Source organism: Phyllostomus discolor, chromosome 3 (genome assembly GCF_004126475.2).
Source record: "Phyllostomus discolor isolate MPI-MPIP mPhyDis1 chromosome 3, mPhyDis1.pri.v3, whole genome shotgun sequence".
In the NCBI taxonomy this organism is placed as follows: domain Eukaryota; kingdom Metazoa; phylum Chordata; class Mammalia; order Chiroptera; family Phyllostomidae; genus Phyllostomus; species Phyllostomus discolor.
In genome coordinates, this window is record NC_040905.2 from 93,727,134 (window position 1) to 93,749,587 (window position 22,454).

The window sequence follows — 22,454 nt, forward strand, 5'->3', positions numbered from 1 at the left end:
TCCTCACCCTCATTTTCAGTTTAGAACCAGCCCATTTAACTGGTTGATCCTACATGGTCCCAGCGGACCTGAGTCACGGTCTCCTGTGTGTAGGGGTCATGGCTCATGGCTCCCAGCTCCCCGCTGTTGCCCTCCTCCCCGGCCACTGCAGCCACAGCCACAGGGACCCGACCCCTCTCTTAGAGGCTGGGCATTTGCAGGAGGAGTTCCCTCCTTCGTCCCCGAACACACGCACCTGCCCAGGGCTGGGCCTCCTTGGATTCTGACACAGGACAGAGAGCCCTGGGAGGGCCTTGGGCCCAGGAACGAGAGAGGTAGAGCTGAGAGGAGAATAGGGCCCAGGTGTACCCTGGGGTCCTGTGTTAGAGGCTGGGGTGAGGACGAGAGGCTGAGACAAGTGGCCGGGGCAGTGGGTGCCTCCTGGGAGATGATCCTAGAAGTCAGGTCTGACAGGGTGGGTCTCTGGCTCAGACCCCTTCCCCACCTCTGGCCCTCACGGTGCAGGGCACGCTCTCCAGCCTGTGCCAGCCACCGAACCAGCCTGTTCGCTGCTCTGCCTTCCCACACCCAGGAGCTCCTGCCGCCTCACCTGCCTCTGGGTTTTTGCTGAAGTCCTTCCTGCCCCCTGGGCCAGCTTCCCACCTGTCTTTCAAGGCTTGCTTTTGCCTTTCTCTGAGTCTGAAAGCCACCCCCTCCCCTCACCTTATTTGGAAAGAAGTTCACCCTCTGGTAGCAAGTGGTTTTTTCCCTCTCTAGCACAGTCCCTCCTCACCTTGCTAGTACCTGCAGCTGAGCCCTCTCCTGTGCTTTTACAACCCCTGGGATGGGGCCCACCTGATAAATGATTCTGGAGGTGAATTATAATCAGTCATCAGGCAGTGCCTACTGTTGTCTAGCTTAAATTCTTTTTGCTGCTGCCCAAGGTCTTTTCCTTCAGTTGACTGTTGGTAGGGGGTAGGGGAGAAGAAAGCAACAGGGACTCCCCAATGTCCCCTTACATCTCCCTTGGTCCAAACTGGAGCTCATTTAATTCTTCACTAGGGTGTGCCAAGCACCCCCTGCAGGCTCAGCCCTTCACTGGGCTCCCCCGAGGACTTTGTGAAACAGCAAGCACAGTCCCCACCTGCCCCTAAAGGCCACGGCCCATCATGGTGGGGATGGCCTCAGCTGCGATGGGTCCAGGGTACTTTTTTTTTCTTTTTTTCTTTTTTTTTAATTCTTCACTACAGAATTCAACTCAAGTCCATGAGTTGTGTTTCTTTTTCTTCTTTTTTTTAATTTTATTTATTTATTTTTAGAGAGGGAAGGGAGGGAGAAAGAGAGAGGGAGAGAAAAATGAATGTGTGGTTGCTAGGGGCCATGGCCTGCAACCCAGGCTTGTGCCCTGACTGGGAATTGAACCTGCAACACTTTGGTTCACAGCCCACGCTCAATCCACTGAGCTATGCCAGCCAGGGGGGTCCAGGGTACTTCAAAACATGTTCCCAGAGGTAGAATCAATGGCATTGGAGCAGCAAACCTGTGGGGCTTCCTGGACGAGGAGGCTTTGGCATCAGCTGACTGGACTTGAAGCACCTTAATAACCTTGAATGGAGCTTCTCTTCTAAGCCTGAGTTTCCTCATCTATAAAAATAGGGACAGTGATGCCCTTCTCTCAGGTTTTGTCAACATAAACCGAAGATGTGGACATAACACACCTGACACATAGTAGGTGCTTAATAAATGTGAATCCTTTTTCTTGACCTCACCTCAGCACTGACAGCCTGGGTTGCCCTACCACTTCCCCGCTGTGTGCCCTTGGGCAAGTTACTTGACTGCTCTGTACCTCACTTTCCTCATCTGTAAAATGGTGTCCCATGTCACCTCTGCAGACTGTCCATGCCACATAGTACTGATCGGAGGCTAAATGACACGATATGAGGAAAGTGCTCAGGACAGTGGCTGCTCTGCTCTGAGCCCTCTGTGCATCTCCCACTATCACACATCCCAGCCTCCTCCACAGGGCATCTGAGGTTGTTGCCGCAGACGTGGGTCAGGAGAAAAGGAGATTCGGAAGCAGCCAGAGGTGGAGTCTCTGCCTCTGCCCAGGTGTCTGCAGGTGTGGGGAGGTCAAGGTGCTCTCCTATCCAAGGGAGAAGCCCCTCGACGAGGCCTGTGGGTCTTGGTGGTGGTGGTAGGGGGCTCTCTGGCCCCCAGGCCCACACTTGTGCTGAGCTCCTGACTGCAAATCCCTTGTCCCTCCAGGACACGAGCCCCTAGTGAGGGCCTCTGAGTTCACACCTGCGGGGCTGACACATCAGTCCTACCCAGGGCAGAACTGCAGAGGGGAAGAGTCTGGAGGGCCTAGGACTCGGGTGTGCCGTGGAAGAGTGGCAGCGTTCCTCGGGCAGCGCCCATCACACGGGCCTGCAGGCTGCACAGCCCACGAGAAAGTCTGTCACAGCCTTGGCGCCACCGTTAGACCTCTCCCTGCCATCTGCCTCCCAACGCCACCAGGGAGCAGTGTGGGCCCCATCCCCGTGATCCCTGACATATAACTAAGACCATAAAGAATCAAACCTGAGTCGGCACTGGCAGCCTCCATCCTGGGGAGAGGCCGAGGGAGCCGGGCTGGGAAAGTAAGCCACTTTTCTCCAGAAGCCCTCCCTTGGCTGCTCTTCAGCCTCCGGGACCCAGACGGGTGTGGGCCTCCGGGCGCAGCAGGGGCACTGGGGGCCTCTCGGAATCAAAATGGAAAGTCACGTTTGAGGTCAAGTTGTGCTGGTGGACTCACCGCCCTGGTGACCCAGGCCTCGCCTCCTGTCACTGACTTTTTGCCTCTGTTTGAATTTTCTGCTGGGCCAGCCTTAGGCATTGCCCACTTGTATTCAGAATCAGATACCCCTTCGTTTGTCCCATGTCACCTCTGCAGCCTGGATTCAATCCCCTTGTCCAGCCATTCCCTAGCACACAAGCTTCACTGCAGACCCCTAGACCAGCTGCCCAGGCTGGCCACTCACCAGGTGCCACCCTGGTTGGGGCTGGGGGCAGATCAGAGAACACCAGGGCTGCAGGCAAGCAGGCAGGTAAATCCAGCCCCCTTGCTCACCTTTCCTCTGTCCTTGCTTTCCTGGCCAAGCCTCCAGGCACCTCACCAGCATGACTTAGAGGGCTCTGAATGGCCCCTGGGCTCCTAGCCATTCCCTTTCCAGTCTATCCTCTGTCCGATGGTGACCCGATGATGCCCTGCACTCGGGGGTTCCCCATTGCTCACAGGGTGGACACCAACTGCCTCAGCACAGCCAGCCAGGCGGGGCCCCCTGCTCTCCCCTGTGCCCTTCCTGGAGAACCTGGCAGCCACCCCTCCTGAGCTCGCTGTCCCCTCTCTTTGACGCCTTTCCCAACTCCATTCCCACTGGAGCTCCCTTGGCTCCTGAGACACATGTGAGGGGTCCCAAGTATTATCTTGCATGTTTATGAGCCCTGGCAATACAGGCCTCTGCTGAGGGCCTATCCCAGTCACCCCACTCCCAGTGTCCACATGTGCATGTCATCCTCCAGCCCAAACCCATCACCTCAGTCTGACCCCATCCCTGCCCCGGGTCCCTCCCATCCCACTGCTTTTCCAGGACACTGGGATCCAGCCCAGGCACTCCCCTCCTGCAGGAATCCTCCCCTGTGCACTGTCCTGCTTCCTTGCCACCTGCGGGCAAGCACCTGGAAACAAGGTTGAATCCATTCCTGCCAGCCACCTCCTCAGTCCAACCCCTGTTCGCCTGGCCCAGGATGGCTCTGTGCATCCCCACCTGTCCCTCCCTCTGTCGCCTCGTGTGAATCTGTTTCTCTTACTGGCATCACTACCATCTGGCATTGTGTTGTGTCTGCAGCACACTTGGAGGGCAGGGCTTTGTCTTGTTCCTGAGCGTCCTTAGTGCCTGGAACAGAACACAGTGCATTGTAGGAAGGAGTGGCCGCCAGGCAGTGCTTACCAAATGTGGTGGGCTGCCTGGCCTCTGCACCCGCCCTCCTCACATGGAGACAAGGGTGGGGTGCCTGTACTAAGTGGAGGTCCCTGATCCCTTCTGGGGGTCACTATGCCATGCTGCAGTGTCAGAGCTTGCCAGCCTGCCATTCCCCACCTGTCTGGCCTGACTTTGGCAACACAGGGTGCAGGGGATGATGAGCGTGGCTTCCCAGCATCCTGTGTTCTCTTTCAAAGGCCCCTGCTAGGACTTGCGGCCCGAGGAGAGACCTGTGGAGGGTGAGGCGCTGTCCATCTCCCACATTTCACCCCACCACCCTGTCTCTGCTGCCCTCCCCTGCCCCTCGTCTCTCCTTTGTCTCCAGCACCCCGTTGCGGGGTGGGAGTCCTGTGGGCTACCTGAGGTGGGAGGTTTGCAGACCTATTTTCTAGAATGAGGAGGTACCTGGTCAGAGGTACAGGAGCTCATTCTGGTAAGGGAAATTGCAAGACTGCCTTTTTTTGTTTGTATACACACTGTGTTTCTTTCCACAAAGATCTTAAGGGTGAGGACTGAGCCTGGTCTATCTGAGCAAGTAGAATTGAGGCTTGAAAGCACAAAATTGGCTTCATGTCCATCAGACATGCTCATTCTCAGGAACACAGCTCATTCCCTTCCCGCTGAGAGTAAGAGTAGGCCAGAAGGGACATCGAGGTGAGGACAGACCTGTTTCATCTCAGGAGTCTCTGCCCCTGAAATGGAGTGAGTGGGTGTCAGAGGGGAGATGGGTCACTCCCCCAAACCCAGCCTGGCAGGGGAACCAGGAAGTTTAACAAAAGCCCACTGCCACCTGGTGGCGGCATACTCAATTTGCAGGCTTAGCGTTTCCTCACTAGTTAGGAGACTTGCTGAGCTGATCTGGAGTGCCACTTAACCTAGAAAGACCATGATCTTTCTTGGGCCACAAAACCTTTCAGATCTCCACTCAGGCCTGGCGATGCCCTAGACTGGGTTTCCCAAGGAAGTATTTGAGTCCAGGAATCGCCGGCCTGTCTGGGGGGTGCTATTTGTGAGGGAAGAGGTTACCTGCCACCACCATCCCGGCCTTCCCCATTCCAAGGTCCCTCCAAGGGTCATTTTGGTGCCAGCAGAGCTGGTTCATGCGCTGAGGAGCACGGAGCTGCTGCCACTGGGGAGGCTCAACAGGCTGCTTCTTGCCTTTCAGGCAGCCATGGCAATGTGATCCGGCCCCTGCGGAAGCAGGTGGAGCTGCTCTTCAACACAAGATACGGTGAGCAGGGGCCGGACAGGGTCAGGGCGTCCCGGCCCACCCTTCAGCTGGCCTGTGTTCAGAGGGACATCATGCCCAGCTCCCATCCCAGCTGCTCCCTGCAAAGGAACAAGGAGGGGGAGGGGAGGAAGGGACTCAGACCCACTGAGAGAGGGCAGGGGCCCCCAGGGAGACTGTGGCACTGCAGAGAACCCCACCCTCTGAAACACTGCACGCAGCCTCCTCGGTCAGCACGCTCACGCTCTCTCACATCTGCCTCCGCCTCGGGCTGGAGAGGTCATTCACTCCACTGCATGAACTGCCCACTGTCCTCAGGGGCACCCCCATCCCGGGTTCTCAGAGGACTCATACATAGCAGAAATTTTCCTACCAGAAGGTCCAGGAGAGAGGGTGCGGAAGCAGGGAGGAAGCTATTCTTTACCAAGTGCCTGTGGTTTGCCAGGCCCTGGCTAGGTGCTTCACACAGTTCTCTCATCCCATCCCACCGAATCCCTGTACCCTAATACTCGTTTACACAGGAGGGGAGTGAGACCTGGTGCGGGGACATGGCTTCCCTGAGGCCCCACAGCTAATGCGTGGCAGTGCCTAAGCTGGACCTCAGATCTGTCCTCTTCCCAAAGTGCGCCACACAGACTTTTGGGGTTCTTCACTTCTTTATGGTGGCAGGGGACCTCTGGAGGGCCTTTCTGGAAACTCAGGGTTGGACACCTGGTCCTGGGTGGAGCCAGCAATAAGTCTCACCAGCTGTCGGCGGTTTCTCCTGCGCTGCCAGGCTGTGAGGGCACGGAGTAAGCATGAGTCTGGGATTCACGGACCTTGGCTCTGGGGCCCTGTGACCTGAAATGAGTCCCATCCCCTCTGAGCTCCAGGTCTCTTCACTGAGCCTGGGTAGTGGTACTCACATCTCCAGAAGGTGGAGAAGGCTCAACTAAGTGCAGACTCTGAAAGGGCTCTGGCACCTGTGGCTGCCGCTCCCCGCTTCCCTCTGCAGATATGGGAGGTGGGAGCTGAGACTGGTGGCCCCACAGCTCTGGGTGGCCCTATAGCAGCGGTGTCTTCGCAGCCAAGGCCATCGGCATCTCGGAGCCCGTCAAGGTGCCCTACTCCAAGTTCCTGATGTACCCAGAGGAGCTGTTTGTGGTGGGGCTGCCTGAAGGCATCTCCCTCCGCAGGCCCAACTGCTTCGGGATTGCCAAGCTCCGGAAGATCCTGGAGGCCAGCAACAGCATCCAGTTTGTCATTAAGAGGTAAGGCCGGGGGCCGCACCAAAATCCCATCTGCCTTGGCCCGTTATGGTGGGCTTTTCCTTGTTTTGTTTTTAAAGAGTGCGGTGTTAGTCAGGGTTCAGGCACAGCCGAGCAGGCACCAGGCCATCCAGGTCTGCCAGACCCAGGGCAGCCAGCCCGACGCCCTCCCCAGCTCCAGTGTGCCAGCACATGCTATGGGGCCGTGTCTGCCAGCTTGCTTGCTCTCCTGGGCCATTCTGAGTGTCCTCTGGGCAGCCATGTTGGTGTCCTGGGCCAGGGGGCACCAGGACGCTGCTGAGGGCAATGCCCATTACCCCAGGGTTGGAAAAGATAGCTGTGGCATTTCTAGGTCCTTTTTGTTTCCTTTGGCATCTCAGTTTCCTCAGCAAGGGCTCCGGGGAACTGTGTGCCCTGCTCAGTATAAAGTCCCTCTGGAGGAGGTGGGGACAACTACTAATTTTTCAAAGGAGGGGGAGAACATGGGGTGACCTGTTTGTGTTTCTTGCTCCTGTGTGTTACTGGCATGTCTTGTAAATTTAGGTATGGTTTGGTTGAAAGTGGCAAGAAAAAGGAGACTCTTAAGGGTGTGATCCCTTTAGAGGAGTAGATGGTCCCCAAGTTGGGAAACTCATGGTACTGATCACTCCTGCAGTGGCAGGCTGGTGACAGGGCCTGGGACAGGGAGCTGCTCATGGAGCCTCGTTTGGTCAGAAGTTAGGGAAGGTGGTACTTTTAGGAGCTGAGAATAGTGGACACCTGGTTCCTTCCTTCAACAAATACACATTGAGTACCAGCCACGTGTCATGCTGAAATACAATAGCAAATGCCGTCAAGTCCTGCCCTTTAGTTGGCCGATGTCGCTGAATAAAACAGTAGAATATGAAGTAGAAGTAAGTGCTGTACGCAGGGTAAGGGGGCAGAGGAGGGGAAGGGGGAAGGAAGCGAGGCATGTGAGGATCTGCTGGGAGAGCGTTCAGGCAGAGGGAACAGCAGGTGCAAAGGCCCCAAGGCAGAGACATGCTTGCATGTGCAAAGACTAGCGGGCACAGTGTGGCTGGTGCAGAGTGAGCAAGGGAGGAGTGGTGAGTGGTGAGGCCCAAAAGATAGCAGGAGCCAGATGACACAGAGTCTTGGGCTGGTTTAGAGTTTGGATTTTATTTCAAACTTAATGAGAACTCACTGGAAGTTTTTGAGGAGAGTAACATGATGTGGTCTATTTTTTATTTATAATTGTCCAGCTGTGGGCAGAGGGAACCCTGGGGGTATGAGCAGGGGAAAGAGCAGAGACCAGCAAGGAGACCTTAATCTGGCGCCAGGGGACAGGGCAGAGCTTGAAGTGGGTAAAGGTAGGGGAAATATGCAAGTTGTCAGATTCAGGAACTAGTTTGAAGAATTTGCGATGCATTAGATGTGGGTGTGAGAGGAGTAGAGGCCTGAAGGACTCAAAGGTTAAAGGCTAAGCACCCGGGCTGGTGGGGATGCCCTTTTCTGGGTCGGGGATGCTGGGGGTGGAGGCCACAGTCAAGAGTCGGGTCTCACGTGCGTTAGGTTTGAGATGCGTCAGGCCGTCCAGGGAGGGACAGCAGTGGGAGGACGGGGTCCCAGTCCCGATGCTCAGTGGAGAGGTCAGGGTGGGGACAGAGCGTGGGAAGCCGTCGGCATTCAGGAAGCACGCAGCACGTGGGGACAGCCTGCCACACTCACCCCTCAAACCCAGAACTGAAGCACCTGGGCAGCTCGACGGTAGGAGCTCAGTCAACAGCAGACCCATGTGGACTGGTCTTCCTCTCCCCTACGCTGCCTTTGCTGGCAGCCCTGGCCCCTGGCAGCCGCTGACCCGAGGCCCGTCACCGTGTCGCCTTTCTCGTGTGTCACGTGGATGGAACGCCACAGGGTGTGGCCTTCCATGTCTGGCTTCTCTGGCTTAGGTTTTGAGACAGACCCACATGGTTGCCTGGATGAAGAGTTCATTTATTTAAAAATATGGCAGTTTTAAGAAGTGAATTTAACTAGTTCCAGTTTCTGACAGCCAGGTGAAGAAAGTGGTTCAAGGAGCAGAGCTATCGACCTTGCCGCGTGCCTCAGGTGGGGTGTGGGGCCGCAGACAAGTCGGGGTCATCGTCAGGTGATTGGAGGACAGAGGTTGGGCTTTTCAGTATCTTTATTTTCTTATTCCTCCTTTTCAAAATGAGCAAGAATACTATGGGGACTACTAAGTGAAAAATAACCACTTCTCGTTAATCTTACTTTTCAAAAGAATACATTTTGGAGGAGATGTAACTGCTTTAGAATTAGATAGAAGTGTGGCTACATAAATAACTTGGAGCATACCCTACAAACCACTGGCTGGCATACTGTAAAAGTGAACTTTATGGTTCTGTGAAATACAATGTATATATGTATGTACGTACATGGGAATATTAGTTTGTCGGGGCTGCCGTAACAAAGTGCTACAGACCGGATGGCTTAAACAACAAATTTATTTCTCTCAGTTCTGGAGGCTAGAAGTTCAAGATCAGGGTGTTGGCAGGTTTAGCTTCTCCTAAGTCTTCTCTCCTTGGCTCACACATGGCCACCTCCTTGCTGTGTCTTCAAATGGCCTTTTCTCTGTGCACAGGCGCCCCTGGTATCTCTCTCGGCACGACCCTAATCTCCTCTTGTAAGGATGGCAGTCAGGTGGATTAGGGCCCATCCTAATGTCCTCATTTCAATTTAATCAACTCTTTAAAGACTCTGTTTTCCAGTACAGTCATGTTCTGAAATACTGGGGGTTAGGGCTTCAACATGAAATTTGGAGGAGTACAATTCAGCTTATAAAAATATGTGTTTATATAACTGAGAAATTGTCACCTGCAAGACATCACTAATTGATTGACACTCTTTGCGTCTGAACCTGACCTCCACATCCTTTAAAACAATACTCCAGACAACCAGTGCCTGCTAATTAGAGCTGGCACAAAATCAAATTAAACTTTCTAAACCTTTGGTCAAAAACCATAAACCCAGATTCTTGAACTTATATGCAAAATTTTTGTATTCTTTTGTGCCTTTTTCTGGAGAGGGGGTTCTTTGCTTTCATCAGATTCTCCAAAGTTAAAAAACGCTTAGGAAATTTAAAACCACAGGTGGATTCTGACAGGTGGGAGACTGATGCCCAGGGAAGTAGTTGTGGAAGGTTCTGTCTGCTTCAAGTGCTGCGGTACAGTGGTGGCACTGAGCACCCGGAGGGAGCAGACCCCACAGGTTCAGGGCACAGACCCAGCAAGAACGTCCCCACTGCAGGCACGAGCCCCAAGTACAAGGGGCCTGTAACGGAGGCAAATCGGGACCAGCCAATTGGAGAGACACAAAGGCTGAGGTCTGGGAGGGCACTGGACACAGAGCTTCCACACCCTGTCCCATGAACTCAGGGCACACATCACTCCCAGCACACCGATGGTTCACCTCGGGCATCCCCACCGAGATTCCGTGTCCACGGTACCCATCGGGAAGCATCAGCCAGACTTGGTTGGGTCATTGGGCATGTGATTGAATCCGTTCTCCAGCCTCTCCTCTCCCTAGAAGCCGGGAGGTTGCTCTGATGTCAGCTGTCCCAAAGCCCCGTCCTCTAATCACACGGCTGCTCTTCCTGCATCCTGAGCCAACCCAGTACAAACATAAGTGTGATCCAGGAGGCTCACCATGAGTGACAGAGACACTCCTGTCATTGGGGAAATGTGGAAGATTTATAGCTTCTCTCCCAGGAACCGGGGGCAAAGACCAGACAGGCTCTGGCACAGCACTGACCCCAAATGCCCCATTTTCAGTGGAACCTTGTTCAGCTAAAGCAGGGCTGTCTGGGTGGGCTGGGGGTCTGGGGCCCGTGGCAGTCTGAGGGCACAGGGGAGGGCAGCTGGCCAGAGGAGGGCATGGTGGAGTGGGACAGGTAACAGAACCGCTCCTTCAGACCTCCCAAAGGGAAGGGTGCTGGACCGGGGTCTCCTGTGAGGACGTGTTTGTGCTGAGGCTGCCCACAAAGGGGACGAGCTCTCCGCCACAGAGATGGCCAAGCAGCGCCACAGAGACCCTGCCTGGGAGCGAGGAGAAAGGCCAGACTTGGGGCATTCTGTCCCCCAGTCAGGCGGCCAGAGGGTGAGGACTGGACGCCTGTTCTGGCAGCGTGATCTGGGCATAAGCTCGTTGCCCGACATGGGGCTGGGCATCCAGGGCCGCAGAGGGAGCAGCCACAGCCCTGCCTTGGCCCATAGTCTGAGGAGCTGCAAAAGGCCTCAGGCTGCATTCAGAGCCCCCCACACACACCACCACTCCCTCTTCCCCCTTCTCCTGGGGCAACTGAGGCTCGGGCAGTGCAACGATGGCCCCACAGTCCTCTAGGAGTGGCAGGAGCTGAGCAGGACTCCTGGCTCCCAGGCCAAAGTACCTTCTGCAGCCCTGCGTCCTCTCCTCAAACTTGGATTTGAAGGCCTGCACCCCTCTCTTTGAGTCAGGACAGAAAACAGTGGTCTGGTGGGGGGGGGTGCCCCTCAGCAGGAGAAGCTGTGGGTGAGGACTAGAGGGGCCCCTAATTTGAACTCTGCCCTGTGAACTGCGTGGTCTTGGGCATGTCCCTCATCTCACCGATGCCTGAGTTTCCTCATCCTGAGAATGGGAAGATGGAGACAGTACCTACCTCAAGGACGCTGGTGGGTTACCTCATGTCTGGGAAAGGCTTTGCGACGTCTGTGTCCATACAGACTTTAGGAGAGGGCTGGGCTGGTCCCCAAGCCCCCGACCCCAAAGTGCAGTGGCAGCTCTCGGGTGTGAGCCAGAAACCTCGGGCCGTCCTCATGCCTCCAAGACTGTGGTGCTGCTCAGTCAGCCCCGAAGGCTTCCACACTTAAAACCAGCTCCGTGGGGAGCCCCCCAGACCACAGGCTCTGACGGTGGACAGCAGCAGTCACACCGTGTCCTGGGACTGAGAGTGAAGGTGTCGGCCCCACCAGGCCAGGACCAGGCTGGTCTCACTCCCAGCTGAATCTTCAGAGTCCAGCGCAGCCCCCCACCCCCTGATCTCACATGTGGGTCAGCAGGGCAGCTGTGGGGGTGGGGCGAGGACCCCAGACTTGGAATGTCCAGAGGCAGGGGACCCGTTGCACAGATGCATAGACTGAGGCCCCGGGGTAAGGGCTGTGCAGTGTGAGGAGATTTGGAGGGACCCTGGTGATAGCCTCACTTGTATTTTCCAGGCCTGAGCTGCTCACCGAAGGAGTCAAAGAGCCCATCACGGACAGCCAAGGTACCCTGCACAGGGTCATGGGCTAAGGTGCGGGCTGGGTGTGGGAGGGGTCTCAGGCCTCTGCCACCTCCCCTCCTTCTGCTTCCTCTGTCCTCCCCTGGCATTCCCCTACTGCCCTCTGCATCCGGTTCGCCCCTGCCTTTGTCCCTGGGTCTCAGGAGCTAGCTGCCTGCTCACCTTGGCTTCTCTCCCCCCATCCCCAGAGGGGGATTCCGGGGACCCTTTTGTGGACGAGAGCCTGAAGAGACAGGGCTTTCAAGGTAAGGTTGCAGCTCAGGATGGGGTCGACAGTCCCAGCACCACAACCGTGACCTGGCCAGGCTGGGGTGGGGATGCCCACAACCCCAGGGCCTGAGGGACTGGGTGAGGTCAGTTAGCAATGGGGACAGGGCTATAGCCTGCCAGCTCCAAGAGGCTCCACAGGGGCTGTGGGGGTGGGTGGGGGTTCCACAGAGTATGGGAGCCACCCACTGTCCATGTGGGGAGTCAGCTGACCTCCCTGCCCACTGCACCCTAGGCAGTCAGCCTCACTCTTGCCACTGTCAAAGCAGAGGCATGCACAGAGGCAAGCAGGGCTCTGGAGGAAGGGAACTGCAGCGGGGTGAGATGGGATTGGAGGAAGTGAGTGTGCAGGGAGAGAAAGGGGAGAGCTTGAGTGAAGGCACGGAGCGTGGGCCATCGCTGAGAAACAGAAGCAGGCCAGGGCAGGCTCTGAGGGGGCGGCCCCCCTCCCATCGGTGCAGGTGTGGTGTTGCTTCTCAGCTTCCTGGTTGGGATTCAGTGTAGCCTCAGTGAGGGGGAGGGGAGCAACAGCCCAGGTGCCTGTAGGGGCAGCCCTGGGTGTGGCTGTGTGTGAGTGGGCATTTCCTAGGTGTCCCTGGGCGGCCACTGTGGCTGTGAGGAGAAAATGGGTCAGAGAGACCCATGGCAGGAAGCGGGTGGGGGAGCCCCGAGAGAGAGAACCCGGACCCCGGGGGGGCAGCTGCGCACTGTCAAGCCTCTCCCTCCGTCCCAGGCAGCCGGGACTTTCTGTGATGAGGGGGGTTGAGTCTCTCGCCACACCCCAAGGTGCCTCCTGTCCAGTCCTTTGACGTGGCTGGGGTCCTCAGCACCCCCTACCCAACCACCCTGAGATCCACTGCCTCGCCTCTCTCTTCCCACAAGACAGTGCCAGGCTGTAATCTCCCTGGGGCAGGGGCCATCTGGGGTCCCCTGGCACATGTGGCATACAGGCTCCTTAACCAACACCCTCCCGGTGGGGGAGTGACCCCTGGGAGCTGCTCCACCTCTCCGGGGGCTGCCCAGCCATCTGAACCCCTGCCTGCCCTGCTCCAAGCCCACCATGCGCAGGAACCTGTCCTCTTCACGGTGCCTGTCACCTCCAGGGCTTATTGATCGCTGTGGTGGTGGTTTTCAAATGTCAATAATTAACTTAATTTCCAACTCGCTGTTGTCGCAACAGCGTGCGTCCTTCCAGAAAAACACATCTCTGTCAAGGTATTTGTGCTGAAGGACCTGAGGGGCCCACTCCAAGGGTCTGATAATTGCCAGAGAAGGAGGTCCCCATAACTAGAAAATCATATTCCTTAAAATTCACTAAGTGCCTTTTAATTTAACAGCCGAAATCCATAATTGGTTTTCATTTTGCAGAGAATTATGACACCAGACTCTCCCGGATTGACATCGCCAACACGCTGAGGGAGCAAGTGCAGGATCTGTTCAATAAGAAATACGGTGAGGCCCGGGCGCCTGGGTGAGGGAAGCCAGCAGGGTTGGAAGTGAGGCAGGAGCTTCCCAGGGTCACCTCTGGGAAACCCTTTCACACACGGACAGATCTCTCTGGAGAGATCTGACCATGTTCCAGGCACTGGAGACACACAGTGCAGAAAACACGCAGTCCCTGCCCTCCTGGGCCCCATAGCTCAGTGAGGAGAGACACATTCAGCACCGATACAGAGACTCTAATAAGAGGGAAGAACTGTTCCACCATAGTGCAGAAAGAGAGCAGGCTACTCAAGAGAGAATAACTTAGGTGCTTACCTTAAATTGGGGCCCAGGGCAGGTCTCTTTAAAGAGAGAGCTGAAGGGTAGTGAAGGAATTAATTGAGCAGACTGTGAAGAAAGGACATCCCGGCTGAGGTAATGGGCATGTGCAAAGGCCCTGAGGCTTTTCCTAAGACAGGGAGAAAGCTGATGTACTCTTGGGCGAGGCCCTGGCCTCAGTCTGGGAGGAAGGTGGGTGGAATGGAGATGTGCTCAGAGAGAGACCCCTGCTGCTAGATCCTCAGGGAGGAGGGAGGAGATCAGAGGCCTCCAGCTGAGTTCTTCCTTGAGGAAAACAAGCTAGAATCATTTCAGATGCTTTTTGGTCTCAAGTCACTAAAACTGTCTTGAGCAATAAAGGGGGTTAATGGGCTTATGATTCGGTTACTATGACTAGAGAAGAGCTCACCCCAAAATGTGGTGACCTACAATAACAGTGACCACTTATTCTCTCTCATGATGTCAGTGGGTCACCTCACTCAGGGTGTTTCCCAAGGGTGCCAGCTGAAGGTGGCTGAGGCTGGGATCACCTGGACAGCTTCCTGACTCATGTGTCTGATCCCTGGGCTCGGGCTGGGGAGACTGCTCGTGCTGGATCCTCTGGGCCCCTCGGGCATCTCTCCCAATTTCTATGAAATCCCTCCACTCAGGCTTTCCAGCATAGTAACTCCAGGCTAGCCAAATTCCTACTTGTCAGTCAGGGCTTCTGAGGCACGTGTCCTGAAAGGGAGAGCCAGCTGGAAGCTGTTTGCCTTTTGTGACCCGGTCCCAGAGGTCACGCCGTGTCACCTCTGTTGTACTGTACAGGTCGAGGCAGTCACAAAGTCCCACTCCCAGTTGTCTGTGTGGGAGTGTAGATGTTCCACTGTAAGAGGAGCATGTGGGTTGGGAGAAAAGTCAGTCCGGCTATCTTTGGGCAGTACAAGCAGCTGTAGCTCATAGCATGGGAGATCCAGCAGTAGGCTGGCCTTCAGGGTCAGCTGGATCCAGCAGCCCAGGAATGTCCTTGGTGTCTTTCCACAGTGTCAGCATCCTCTCAGGCTGTCTTCCTGCTCGTTGGCAGAACAGCTGCAACAGGTCCAGACACCCCTCTGCACACTCTGGAAGGAGGGACTGGGCTGGCTCTTCCACGGGCTTTCTCAAGAGAGCCAGGCTATTTCTTCCCCAGAATTTTCTGAGCTCTCCCCTTGCTTCTCATTGGTCTCTGTTGAGTATTTTGTCCATTCCTTACCTTATCCCTGTGGCACGGAAATGCCACATGCTCATTGGGATACCTGGACCTGTCACCATGACGGAGGGAGGGGTAGAACACATGGCACACCAGGGACAGACAGGGGGACACCCACACTGTCAGCCAGGGAGAAGGCAGCACCGTCACTGGAGGGGGAGTCAGGGGAGAGGTTATGGGTTCCCATTTGGGACGTGTGGAGTTAGAGGAGTGAGTGGAGACAAAGTCTGCTATTCAGAAAGGGATCTGGATTGGAACCAAGACTTAGGTCATGGGAATAGAGGAGACACCACAGGGCTGCAGAGGGGACGACAGAGGACCCAGACTGAAGGCCAGGAAGGCTGTGTTTACAGGTCAGGCCCCGGAGGAGGAGGAGTGGCCAGAATGAGGGGAAACCAGGAAATGCGGGATTGTGGACACCGAGGAGAAGGCTTTAAGGAGCAGGGAGTGGCCATGTGTGTTGGATTTTGCCAAAAGGGTACAAGTGTCCACAGGGTTTGCGACATGGAGGCCGTCGGTCATTGTGGCAAGAGCCGTTTTGGAGGAGAGAGAAGTGGAAAAGGCCGTGTTCCCATCAGGGATTATGGGTGTAAATTTTCCTCTCTGCCTGAGTTTTCTTGTTTCAGAAAGGATTTCTGTGCACTAATAGCACATAAACTAGTGTGCAAAAAAAAAATCAAGACAAAGAATTCAAAACAGAGCAAAATGGTAGAGACAGAAAGTAGATTAGTGGTTGCCAGGGCATGGGGAGAAGGGGCGGGAGGAGTGTCTGCTAATGGGGACTGGATTTCTCTCTGCAGTGATGAAAATGTTCTGGAATTAGATTGTAGAGATATTTCCACAACCTCGTGAGCATATTAAAAAACCACTGGATTGTACTCTTCAAAATGGTCGATTTTATGATGTAAGAATTACATCTCAGTCAGTTCATAGGCTGAGGTAATAGCACGGACGCAGGGGTGACGTGAAGACGCAGAAATCCTGTACGTGCTGGAGGCAGGGCACTCGGCAGGCTGCGAGTTTCCTAGGTATCAGACAAAAAGTAGAATGAGGCAGGTTTTACCATTCCCAGTGTCCATGAGGCAACCATGAGTTTATTGCATGAAAGAGCTCAGCTGTTCTTTCTAGTGCAAGACGTGTGAATATTTCGGCAGCATTTCTTCATAAAGGGACATGCTGTGACGCTGAGGATGATGCTGTCAACCAGCCCCTAAGGGGGTCGCAGTGAGCTCAGCCCTCCATCTGGGTGGGTCTCCTGTGCTGGGCCCCGTCTCAGTCCCAGGGAACCAAGTATGTTCCAGTCGGCCTCACAGCACCCAGGGCTGTGCACTGGTCCTTGGTTCTGTGGGCAGGAGCCCCAGGAAGCCCAGCCGGGCAGTGCCTCTGGGGTGGCCGCTGACAGCAGGCACGAGGCCTCATCTGAGAGTGGGGTGGCAGTGGCCACCGCCCCCAGGACTGCGGCCAGGCCAGCTGTGAGATAAGTACAGTCCCTGGGATGGGCGTGCCACAGCCCTGCACAGAGGCTTGGCGGCAGGAATGAGACCCGTGCCCCTCTGTGGACAGGGGGCCCTGAGGTGTGAGGTGTTCTTTGCCTGGGCTCCAGCTGCCTTCCTTGTACCCAAATGCAGTCTACCCTGTCAGGCCAGGCCAGTCCCGAACCAGAGTGAGGCAGAACCTTGGGGCTGATGGAGGGCCAGGCACTGTGGGAAGGGCCAGCTGTGCCCATACGGTAGCATCCTTAAGATGGGCTTTCAGGGTCTCAGACTAGGATGCTGTGAAGCATTAGGCACTGTCCTCTCCCCAGCAGCCTTGGCCACACGTCCCCTGCTGACTCCTCAGCCCAGCCCAGCAGACTCACCCACCTGACCCCCCAGGGTCCCTGCACGACACACCCTCTAATTCCCCCCACACTGATTGAGCCTTTCCTTGGTACTAAACAGCAGAGTGAAAGTCTCTTTCACACTTGTGCACAGAGCACCTGGCACACCTCCGCGTCCACACACCAGCCCTGCCTCTGGCTCCTAATGACAGTTCCTCTGCATCATCCATAGGGGAAGCCTTGGGCATCAAGTACCCCGTCCAGGTCCCCTACAAGCGCATCAAGAGTAACCCCGCTCAGTGATCATTGAGGGGCTACCCCCAGGCATTCCGTTCCGAAAGCCCTGTACCTTTGGCTCCCAAAACCTGGAGAGAATCCTCGCAGTGGCTGACAAGATCAAGTTCACAGTCACCAGGTACTCGGGGGAAGAGGAAGGGTGGGGAGGCAAGACTAGCATGGGTGGCAGCCTGCACCAGGGGACCCTTGGCCTTTCCTCCAGTTGGTCCTGCCCTCCCTGCAGGACAATGCAGCTGTCCCAGTGCCACCCTGAGTCCTGGGGGTTGGAGGGAGGACTGCAGTCCAGTCGGGGTGCAAAAGGCCCCACAGAGGTGAGACCAGCCCCCACACCACAGCACCATAGCAGGGTGGCTTCTTGGGCACCTTCTTTCTGCCCACAGCACCTGCGCACTGCACTCCTGGCACCCTGGGAAAGGCGTTAGGCCCACTTCAGAGGGGAGGAAACGAAGACCAGTTATTTGCCCAAGGTCACAGAGCCGGCCAGGGCAGAGCCACCAGGAGACCGTCTGGTCACCCTCTCCTGCACAGTGTCCCCTGCACACAGGCCACCAGCCATCTCGTTACAGTGGCAGATTCTGAGGCAGTAGGTCTTGGATGTGCCCCAAACATTTCTGATGAGCTCCCAGGCCCTCCTCTGACAATCCCTCTCTGTTTCTCTTCCAGGCCTTTCCAGGGACTCATCCCAAAGCCTGGTAAGAGGCAGCAGCTGTGGGGAGGGATGCAGCTTGGAACGGGGGCCGGCTGTGGTGCTGGGGGCCAGACTACCCGTGGGACACAGGCTGCTGGTCCCTGGAGCAGGAGCCAGGCCACAGCCCTTCTGTTCTCCCCCTCACCTGGGCACCACCCCAGGAGGCAGGAGGAAGGCCAGGCTGGAACCTGGGCCAGAGAAAGGGGTGGGGGCGGCACCAGTGACTGCTCAGCTTCACCAGCCAGAGTTCTGGAGGAAGGGGACGCATCTGTGCCCACTCTCCCGATGAAGGGTCCTGGCTGCCTTTCTGAGCAGATGAGGTTGTTGGCAGTTTGGTTTTTAAGCTTGCTGAAAGGTGTGCATGAGGACCCGAGGGCATAGCCGTAGATGTAAGGGGTGCCCACCCAGTCTTAGATGGTCAAATGCTTCTCCTACCCCCTTTTGAGGCATCCGTCCCCCTCCATCGCCTCCATGGCCCGTGTCCTGGCCCTCCCACACCATGAGTGGGGCAACAGAGCCACCTGGTGAGCAGTAGGGCCGGCCAGGGCCTGGGATGGAGAGACGGGGAGCCCTGGCGTCTCGCCCCTGCCCCACACCCATGCCAGACACGACTGCGGTGTGAAAATTACCCGGCCTGCGTCCTTGGGGAGGCTGTGCCGATGAGCTGGGAACGGGTGAATGTCACAACATGCCCAGATGGGAGCAAGCCCTCAGTACAGGGTCTGATTCCACGGTCCCGGAGACGTTGCATGTCACCCCAGCCCCCTGCTCCCTGGAGCTGTTCACTCCCTGTGCCTAGGCCCGGCTTGGTGGGCTTCTGGGGAAGGGTCAAGAGGGCATTGAACTGGAGGTGGGCAAGGCTTCCTGAAGGGTGTAGTGATGTGGTAGCTGATGTCGGGCCTCAGGGGAAGTCCAGACTTGGGGAAGGGAGGAGAGGAGGGTGTTTGGTGGGTAAGCAGCAGGGATCCAAGGCCCACCTCGGTGGTGTTTTCCCAGAGCTCTCAGTTGTGGAGTCGATGGAATAATGTCTGCAAGGTGGAGATGGTGGAAGGAGCAACAAAATGCATCTGTGGTGGCCCTTGGCTAAAGATTATTGGGTGTCAGACCTGCTGCGTGTGGTTCATTTTGCAGATGTTTCTGAGGCTCACCTAAGGCCAGCAGTGTTCTAGACACTAGGGTTACAGCACTGAGCACAGAGGAGGCATCGCGTTTGCTCCTCGGACCTGGGAGACAGGCTTGAAAGCCCAACACACTCAGGGAAACAGGCTCGGGGTTTCAGTGATGTGCAGTGTGCCCACGTCACACAGCTAGCAGGTGGCCTTAAGGTGGAACCAGGGGGCCCCTGACTCAGCCAACCACAGTATAAGTGAGCGTTTCCCCAAGAAGCTGAGGACACCGCAGTCCTCTGGCCTTGCACAGCTCCCTTCTCGTTGGCCCAGGGAACCAGAACACACCTGCCCTGGTACCACCAGCCCCTGCCCCAGGCCGCTGGGCCCTCTGTAGACCGGTCTTGCCCCAGGACCAGTGGTTGGCAGCCTGTGGTTCACCCCCCGGGCTCCAGACGGGTGGACATCAGTGCTGGTGCCACTGAGTCAGCTTCCTGCCCCTGCCTGTGCCGACCTGGGTTTCAGCCTAAGTTGGTGTTGGTGCCCAGCCTCACTCTGCTGATGACGAATAGAAACGTAGTGAGGCAGCCCCTCGGCTCCCCCTGTGCTCCCCAGTGCCTTCTCCCTGGACGCAAAGGTCCTCTTGGAAGACTGAAAAGGGTATGGACATTTTGAATGAGTTTGGAAAGCAGCAAAGTGAAAATCATGTATGACACCTGATGTGTGCCGGGCTATAAGTTCAATGCTTTCACTGTCACCTTTTCCTGTTCCATTTTTATGGGGTCAGGCACATCAGTGACTTGCCTGAGATGCGCCCCCTGTAGTGAAGGAACTGTTGGCTCCAAAGCCTGGCTCCCCACGTTCTGTCAGGGAGGCCCATGGATTACGGGCAGGCGGCATGGAGTGTCAGCCTCCAGAGAGAAACACTGGGGTCCTGGCTGGTGTGGCTCAGTGGATTGAATGCCGGCCTGCAAATCAAAAGGTTGCAGGCTCAATTCCCAGTCAGGGCACATGCCTGAGTTTCAGGCCAGGTCCCCAGTTGAGGGCATGTGAGATGCAACTATATCTCTCACACATCCACATTTCTCTCCCACTCTAACTCCCTTCCTCTCTAAAAAGAAATAAATAAAAATCTTTTAGAAAGAGAGAAACACTTGTAGTAAAGGGTCAGCCAGCATGCTTCACACAGCAGGCTTCACACAGACCGTAGAGTTCCTGGGTCCTTCTGAGGCTGACCTCTTTCACTGAGCAAGGCTTACCCTCCAGCCAAGAAAGCTCAGCAGCTCATTTTGCTGTGTAAACAGCTTCATGAATCTCACCCATCACCCCACAGTCTCTCTGCCAGTCTGCCTGCCCACCCACCCATTGGCTTTCCATTAACCTCCTCTGTGTACAGAGACAGGCCTTGGAAATGCTTTCTCTTCCTGCGTGGTGTGGGAGAGGATGGTAGGCTGCCTGGAAGAGGAGGTGGGAAAGTGGCCCTGGCCCCAGCCCTTGGGGATGCAACTGCCAGCACCTTTCCAGGCATTGGCACCCCTACTGGCTGGCAGCCTGGAAGGGCCAAGCAGACTGGCTTGCAGGCCAGCTCCAGTCCTACTCACGCCACTCGTCATGCTGGGCTGGGAAGGTGTCCAGGCTCACAGGAGCCTCCGAGGGTTCACTAGAGGTCACTGAGTGCTGTTCCTGCCCCAGAAAGGGCTGTTCCAGAGCTTCCACGAGAAAATCACTGAAGCCTGATACTGGCCGCATCTGGGGGTGATGCTGGAACAGGAGCTCAGGTGTCGGGGGTAGGTGGAATGTTAGCAGGTGCCCTGGGCACCTAGAGGATAGCCAGTGATCTCTGGGCAGCATGCGGGCTGTGGGAAAGCACAGGCTGGTGCCCAGAGAGACCCAGTTCAAATTCCTGCATCCCCTTTACTAGCCATGTGCCTGGGTTCACTATTTCACATCCTTGAGCCTGCACTTCCTCATCTGTAAGGTGGAGATGGGCATACTTGCTTCCCCAGGTGATCTGCATTGGACAAATGGTGGGCACTGGTGGGAAAGCTCCAGAGGACAGTTTCACTCTGCTGCCCCGGGGGGCTTTGTCCTGACACTTGAGTGAAATATTTGTAAAACTTTCAACCCTGGACCACCTGTGGAAGGTGCTCAGCCAATGGGATAGTGGTTACTGTTATTCATGGGGCTCTGGAAGACTCCCTGGAGGAGGTGACATTGAACTGGGTCTTAGAGGTGCAGAATAGAATGTGGTGCAGGCACAGGGTACAGAAGTGTTTGGGGGACGTGGCTGGGGCACCAGCAGGAGGGGTGGAGCCCATGCGACCAGGAGGGCATTGTGATTGTGACAAAGAGGCAGTCCTTTCCCCGGCACAGTGGGGACTTGGAGACTTTTCCCTTTCTTTTTCATTCTCCTCTAAATATGGAGTGGGCTTTAGTCTCCTAACGCAGAAGTGTAAGACATGAACTTTTTGTTTTAGTCTTCTACAATGGAACTAGATTTCTGCCTCCATTACATAGTGGCAGAAACTTAATCTGAGTCCATTTAGGATCCCCTTTTCCCTGGACTTGTGTCCAAGTGCCAGAGGGTTTCATAGAACAAAAGGTTAGGGGGAGGGGTCCCCTCAGGTGAATCATAAAGGAGGCTGTGCTTTGAAGGTACCAGTAACTCAGTTGTTAAATCTGGGGCTTTCACAGTGCAGCCTGGAATGGTGGGCTGGCCCGGAGTGGGACGAGGGTATAGCCCTTCCTGGGCCACTTTTGCTCGAGTCCAAAGAGACAACGGTACAAGGCTTTTAGTGTTGTCCCAACTGGGTACACATCTGCTCTCGGGCCTCAGTTTCCCCCCTGGTGTCTGGTAGCCTTTCCAGCTCATGCTGGGTGGAGGCAGGCGCCTAGCTAGAGGGGAAGACAGGCTTGGATTGAGCCTTGGAGGACAGTGGGAGGGATTTCGGGCCTTCAGCTGGGGGAGCTGTGGGCCAGGGGCTTCACAGGATCCCTGGGGGATGGGTGTTCAGGCTGGAGGAGCCTGGGAATGGTAGGGCCAGGCCCCCCACTTGTACTAGAGTGAGCTCCAGCCCGAACATCAAGGGGCCAAGGTAACCCAGGCCTGACCCAGGGGTCCGAGCCATTGAGGCCTGCAGAAGTGCACAGCATTTGGTAGCTCCTTGACACCTAGCTGGGCCATCCCCAGCTTGCCCTCCTGCTTGCAGTAGCACTGAGGTAATGGCGGGAGACTGGGCCAGGGGCCAGACAGGTGGGTAGCTGGGGCCAGCAGTGGATATCTCTGCTGTCCAACGGCAGGTCCCCACCCGGCTGTCAGGAACCAACAGGCCCCTGGCAGCAGGTGCACAGAGCATGGCTCTGGAAGGGGCTCTGGGTGAGAGTGGCAGCACCCTCTACGCCCAGGTCAGGGTGGCCTCTCCCCAGACCCAGCGGGGCCCGGTGCCTCACAAACCTGGGACAGCGAAGGAGGCTGTTCAGGATGTGTTGGGAAGAAGCAGGGATTACTAAGGGAGGAGT

General features: G+C 56.2%; 1 protein-coding gene across 1 annotated transcript in view; it reads left to right on the forward strand.

Moving 5' to 3' along the window:
* LOC114500711 (general transcription factor II-I-like) overlaps positions 1 to 22,454 on the forward strand; it is a 162,765-nt gene that overhangs the window by 111,579 nt on the left and 28,732 nt on the right. The window contains 8 exon segments of the mRNA XM_036020083.1: positions 4,210 to 4,240; positions 5,167 to 5,232; positions 6,296 to 6,479; positions 11,705 to 11,754; positions 13,405 to 13,488; positions 17,077 to 17,139; positions 17,142 to 17,259; positions 17,805 to 17,833. Coding sequence (XP_035875976.1) covers positions 4,210 to 4,240; positions 5,167 to 5,232; positions 6,296 to 6,479; positions 11,705 to 11,754; positions 13,405 to 13,488; positions 17,077 to 17,139; positions 17,142 to 17,259; positions 17,805 to 17,833 — 625 coding nt within the window.